The 5890-nt window shown below is 50.7% G+C and overlaps 1 protein-coding gene across 1 annotated transcript; it reads left to right on the plus strand.

Annotated features, from left to right (window-relative positions):
- The first annotated feature begins 835 nt into the window (after window positions 1-835).
- Window positions 836-5397, plus strand: LOC141332938 (uncharacterized). The gene is made up of 4 exons (XM_073837896.1): window positions 836-1403; window positions 1958-2383; window positions 2993-3870; window positions 5299-5397. Exons 1-4 carry the CDS (start codon window positions 836-838, stop codon window positions 5395-5397), a joined length of 1971 nt encoding a protein of 656 aa, XP_073693997.1.
- Window positions 5398-5890: the final 493 nt, after the last annotated feature.

Here is a 5890-nt window from a genome sequence, read left to right on the forward strand (position 1 = left end):
GAAAAAAGAAGTTGGAGCATCCATCTCCGCCAGAGACAGGAAACGAGACCTGATCAGAGCTCCCTTTACCCTCTCATTCAAAACCAAACTCAATTCTTTCTTCTTTTTTTGTAAATTACTATATAAAGCAGAATTATATGTACCCATCAACTGAGATTCTATTAAATTAATTTGTTTTTCAAGAGTCTCAATCACGTTCTTTACTTTTTTACTAGAATTAGCCGTATACTGCTGACAGAACATTTTTATTTGAATTTTGCCTGTGTCCCACCACTGCTTTAAATTTTCAAAAGTACTTTTTTCCCCTCTCCAATATTCCCAAAAGAACTTAAAATTATCACAAAAGATAGCATCCTGCAGCTGTCACGGTTCACACATCCGCTGTGTTCTCAGGTTCCGTGATGTGTGTGTGTGACTGTGGTGTACGTCATGCTCATCAGCGCAGCTGCCGATCGTTACACTCACCAGGTGCCACTCATTTACGGTCTCTACATAAACTCACTCATTCCTCTGTTTCCCCGTCAGATGATTCTTCTAGTTCTCTGTCACTGTGCTGTTCGTGTTCCTTGGAGTTCGTGTTCGTGGAGTTCGTGTCAGTCTGGATGTGTATGTGATCGTCTTCGTGGGATTATTGTGACCGTGTCTCGTTTGTGTGTTTCACCGTCACCTGGATCTTCACCTTACATCACCAGCACCATCTTGCCCCTGCCTCACCCAACCGAGAGACTTTCACTCATTCTGTTTGTATCATCATCCTCATCTACTACAATAAACTGGTTTACACTGCTTTTGCTTCCCTTTGCTTATTCACCCGTTACAGAATCATCTGACCACAATGGAAGCAGCAGGCACACCTCAACCCACTGCGGAGGAATTCATGCAGGCATGTGTCTCTCGGTTGGATGGTCAAGCTCAGGCTATTGGAGCTCTTGTGGGGCAGGTGTCCGAGCTCAACCAACGGATGCAACAACTTCGACTTCCCGCTGCGCCACCCACACCGCCCGCCCCGCTCGTTCTTCCTACACCATCTGGCGCAGCCCCACAGTACGAGCCCCGCCTTCCCACCCCGGAGATCTACACTGGTGAGCCGAACTTCTGCCGAGCTTTCCTCGCTAGGTGTTCGATGCATTTCGCATTACAACCGCGTACGTTCACTAGCGAGGAGAGCAAGGTGGCGTTCGTGCTCACCTTACTGTCTGGGAGGGCGGCACTGTGGGGAACGGCGGTGTGGGAAAATCAGGATCCTTGTTGTTCCTCGTTCACGACACTCGCCGACGAGATGAAGAGGGTGTTTGACCGCGCGGTCACCGGGAGAGAGGCCGCGCGGGTCTTGGCGGATCTCAAGCAGGGGGAGAGATCCGTCTCGGATTACTCCATCGACTTCCGCACCCTCGCGGCGGAGTGTCAGTGGAACGAGGAGGCGCAGTGGGACATGTTCCTGCATGGGTTGGCTGACCGCGTCCAGAAGGAGATTTATGCCCTGGAACTACCCGCCACCCTGGACGGCCTCATCAGTCTGGCCATGCGGGTAGACTCTCGACTCTCCCGGGCCGAGCGGCGGTGGTTACCCGCTCGGCTCCCCCCTGTGGAGAGAGGACCACCTCGAGCCAGCGGCGAGGGCGCGGTCGGTCACGTCTACGATCCCGAGCCCATGCAGGTCGGTAGAGCTCGGCTTACCCGGGAGGAGAAGGAGAGGCGGAGATCCCAGGGCCTCTGTCTTTACTGCGGGGCCGCCGGACATTTTGCTTTTTCATGCCCAGTAAAAGGCCCAGCCCGGCAGTAAGGTCGAGGCTACTGTCGGGTGGGATCTCCGCTGCTAAGACCTCATCCAGTGCTACCTCCACGCTCCTTCCGGTTAGGTTAAGATGGTCCAACCGTTCTCTTCACTGTTCTGCACTGTTGGATTCGGGAGCTGAGGGTAATTTTATGGACATTACTTTTGCACGTCACCATCAAGTTCCCCTCCTCCCCCTCACTGACATTATTGCCGTCCACGCACTCAACGGACAGTCCCTTCCTGACATCACCCTCATCACTGATTCCATAACTCTCACTGTGTCTGGCAACCACAGTGAGAGTATCCCATTTTACATTTTGGACTCCCCCCATGCACCCATTGTCTTAGGACACCCCTGGTTCACCAAGCATAATCCCCGTATCGATTGGCAGCTTAAATCTGTGTCTGAGTGGAGCATTAAGTGTTATGAATCTTGTCTTGTGTCTGCTTGTCCGTCTGTTTCTAGCTCTGTGTTTCAGGAGAAGGCAGCGGATCTGTGTAACGTGCCCGCGGAGTACCTCGACCTGAAGGAAGTGTTCAGTAAGTCTCGGGCTGCTTCTCTCCCTCCTCATCGTCCCTATGACTGTGCTATAGAGTTACTGCCAGGTACGTCTCCGCCTAAGGGCAAACTTTATTCACTCTCAGTTCCTGAGAGAGAGGCTATGGAGAAATATATTTCTGATTCTCTAGCAGCGGGGTTCATTCGCCCCTCCTCTTCACCAGCGGGGGCGGGGTTCTTTTTTGTGGGGAAGAAAGACGGATCTCTGCGGCCTTGTATTGATTACCGAGGGCTGAACAATATTACGGTAAAGAATACTTATCCTTTGCCGTTAATATCTTCAGCCTTTGAGAGGTTGCAGGGAGCGTCGGTCTTTACAAAATTGGATTTAAGGAATGCTTATCATTTGGTCCGCATCAGGAGGGGTGATGAATGGAAGACCGCCTTCAACACCCCCAGGGGGCACTTTGAATACTTGGTCATGCCCTTCGGCTTGTCCAACTCCCCAGGGGTCTTTCAGGCACTCGTGAATGACGTGTTGCGAGATATGGTAGATCAGTTCATATATGTCTACCTGGACGACATATTGATTTTTTCTTCTTCTCTCCAGGAACATGTGCAACACGTCAGACGAGTGCTTCAGAGGCTGCTAGAGAATGGGCTTTTTGTCAAGGCGGAGAAATGCGATTTTCATGCACAGTCTGTTCCTTTCTTAGGGTACATCGTGTCGTCTGAGGGTATGCGCATGGATCCCGAGAAGGTTAAGGCTGTGGTGGATTGGCCAAGCCCAGATTCCCGTAAGGCCCTACAGAGGTTTCTGGGGTTTGCCAATTTCTACCGGCGTTTCATTCGCAACTTCAGCCAACTAGCCGCACCTCTGACTGCCTTGACCTCCCCCAGAACGACGTTCAGGTGGTCAGACGCAGCCGAGGCTGCGTTTGCCAACCTCAAAAGCCGCTTTGTTTCGGCTCCCATCCTGGTAACCCCTGATCCATCACGTCAGTTCGTGGTGGAGGTCGATGCGTCAGAGGTGGGGGTAGGTGCGGTGCTTTCACAGCGCTCACCCGCGGACGACAAGATGCATCCCTGCGCGTTTTTTTCACATCGCATGTCGCCAGCCGAAACAAATTATGATATTGGTAACAGAGAGTTGTTGGCAGTCAAGCTAGCATTGGAGGAATGGCGCCACTGGTTAGAAGGGTCGGGGGTACCTTTTATCGTTTGGACAGATCATAAGAACCTGGAATATATCAGAACCGCTAAAAGACTGAACTCTAGGCAGGCTCGGTGGGCTCTTTTCTTCGGACGTTTTGATTTTACTCTCTCGTACCGCCCGGGTTCCAAAAATATCAAACCCGATTCTTTGTCACGTATTTTTGACCGCTCCGATCGCCCGTCTACTCCCGAGGGTATTTTTCCTGAGACACTTATTGTCTCTGCCCTCAATTGGGAGGTCGAATCGAAGGTTAAGACAGCCTTACATGGGGTAACGCCTCCGGCCGGTTGCCCACCTAACCGTTTGTTTGTGCCAGACAGTCTACGGTCCGAAGTTATCCAGTGGGGACATTGTTCCAATGTGGCTTGTCATCCAGGGGTAAGCCGCACCTTACATTTGGTTAAACAAAGATTTTGGTGGCCACTTATGGCTCGTGATGTTCGCAGTTTTGTTTTGGCTTGCTCAGTTTGTGCCACTGGTAAGACTTCTAACAGACCCCCAGATGGGCTCCTCCAACCGCTGCCAATCCCTTCGAGACCCTGGTCCCATATCGCACTAGATTTTGTTACCGCCCTCCCACCCTCCCAGGGTAACACGGTAGTTTTGACCGTGGTGGACCGATTCTCGAAGGCGGTTCATTTCATTCCCTTGCCCAAATTACCGTCAGCCAAGGAGACAGCGTTGGCAGTCGTGGACCACGTCTTTCGGTTACATGGCCTCCCGACAGACGTGGTCTCCGACAGAGGACCCCAATTTGTGTCCAAATTTTGGCGAGAGTTTTGTAGACTTCTGGGGGCCACTGTTAGTCTCTCTTCGGGGTTCCATCCTCAAAGCAATGGGCAAACTGAGAGAGCCAACCAAGATTTGGAGAGAGCATTACGATGTATGGTCACCAGAAATCCTTCCTCCTGGAGCCAACAACTTTCTATGGTGGAGTACGCCCACAATTCGTTGCCAGTATCTTCCACGGGCCTATCCCCATTTGAATGTAGCATAGGGTACCAGCCACCTATTTTTCCCAGTCTGGAATCCGAAGTCGCGGTCCCCTCCGCTCACGCCTTCGTCCAGAGGTGCCATCGTACCTGGACTAGAGCCCGAGAGACTCTAGTCCAGGTGGGAGCGCGCACCAAGGCCAAAGCCGATCGCCACCGGTCTAGGCCTCCCGTATACGTCGTCGGTTCTAAAGTGTGGCTTTCTACAAAAAACATTCCTCTCCGATCCGTGTCGAATAAACTGGCTCCCAAATTTATTGGCCCGTTTGCTGTCACCAAAATCATTAGTCCGGTGGCAGTCCGCCTCAATCTCCCTCCAGTGTACAGGAGAATTCATCCCGTGTTTCATGTTTCCAAGATTAAGCCCGTGTTTTTTGCACGCATTAATCCGCCCACCCCGGTTCCCCCACCGCCGCGGCTCGTAGACGGGGAGCCTACCTATTCGGTCAACCGTATTCTGGACTCTAGGCGAAGGGGACGCGGATTTCAGTACTTGGTGGACTGGGAAGGTTACGGTCCGGAGGAGAGAAGTTGGGTGCCTGCCAGAGACATCCTGGATCACTCCCTTATTGATGACTTTAATCAACAGGTACAGATGGCTGGGAACGTCAGGGGACGTTCCTAGGGGAGGGGGTACTGTCACGGTTCACACATCCGCTGTGTTCTCAGGTCCCGTGATGTGTGTGTGTGACTGTGGTGTACGTCATGCTCATCAGCGCAGCTGCCGATCGTTACACTCACCAGGTGCCACTCATTTACGGTCTCTACATAAACTCACTCATTCCTCTGTTTCCCCGTCAGATGATTCTTCTAGTTCTCTGTCACTGTGCTGTTCGTGTTCCTTGGAGTTCGTGTTCGTGGAGTTCGTGTCAGTCTGGATGTGTATGTGATCGTCTTCGTGGGATTATTGTGACCGTGTCTCGTTTGTGTGTTTCACCGTCACCTGGATCTTCACCTTACATCACCAGCACCATCTTGCCCCTGCCTCACCCAACCGAGAGACTTTCACTCATTCTGTTTGTATCATCATCCTCATCTACTACAATAAACTGGTTTACACTGCTTTTGCTTCCCTTTGCTTATTCACCCGTTACAGAAGCAACTTAACATTGAAATGCCAATATGAAGACTTCTTTGGTAATTTAGACATAACAATTGTCATAGAAATCAAATGGTGATCTGAAAATCCTATAGGACAAATACAACAATCTGTTATTCGATTACTAAAATCTTTTGACACATAAAATCTGTCCAACCGGGCAGCACTAACTCTATTATTAGAAACCTTAACCCATGTATACTGTCTTTCCGTAGGATTTTTAATTCTCCACATGTCCAAAAGTTTAAATTCTTTTAACAATTTAGACAATGAACTTGAAGACAACAGGTGAGGTTCTTCAGTGTTA

Source organism: Garra rufa, chromosome 4 (assembly GCF_049309525.1).
Source record: "Garra rufa chromosome 4, GarRuf1.0, whole genome shotgun sequence".
Taxonomy (NCBI): Eukaryota; Metazoa; Chordata; class Actinopteri; order Cypriniformes; family Cyprinidae; genus Garra; species Garra rufa.

Coding starts and splice junctions, on each gene's coding strand:
- LOC141332938 (XM_073837896.1), top strand. CDS start 836: ATGGAAGCAGCAGGCACACCTCAACCCACTGCGGAGGAATTCATGCAG. Junction 1,404..1,957: donor CCGCACCCTCGCGGCGGAGT/GTCAGTGGAACG, acceptor GTCACCATCAAG/TTCCCCTCCTCCCCCTCACT. Junction 2,384..2,992: donor TGCTATAGAGTTACTGCCAG/GTACGTCTCCGC, acceptor TTCCTTTCTTAG/GGTACATCGTGTCGTCTGAG.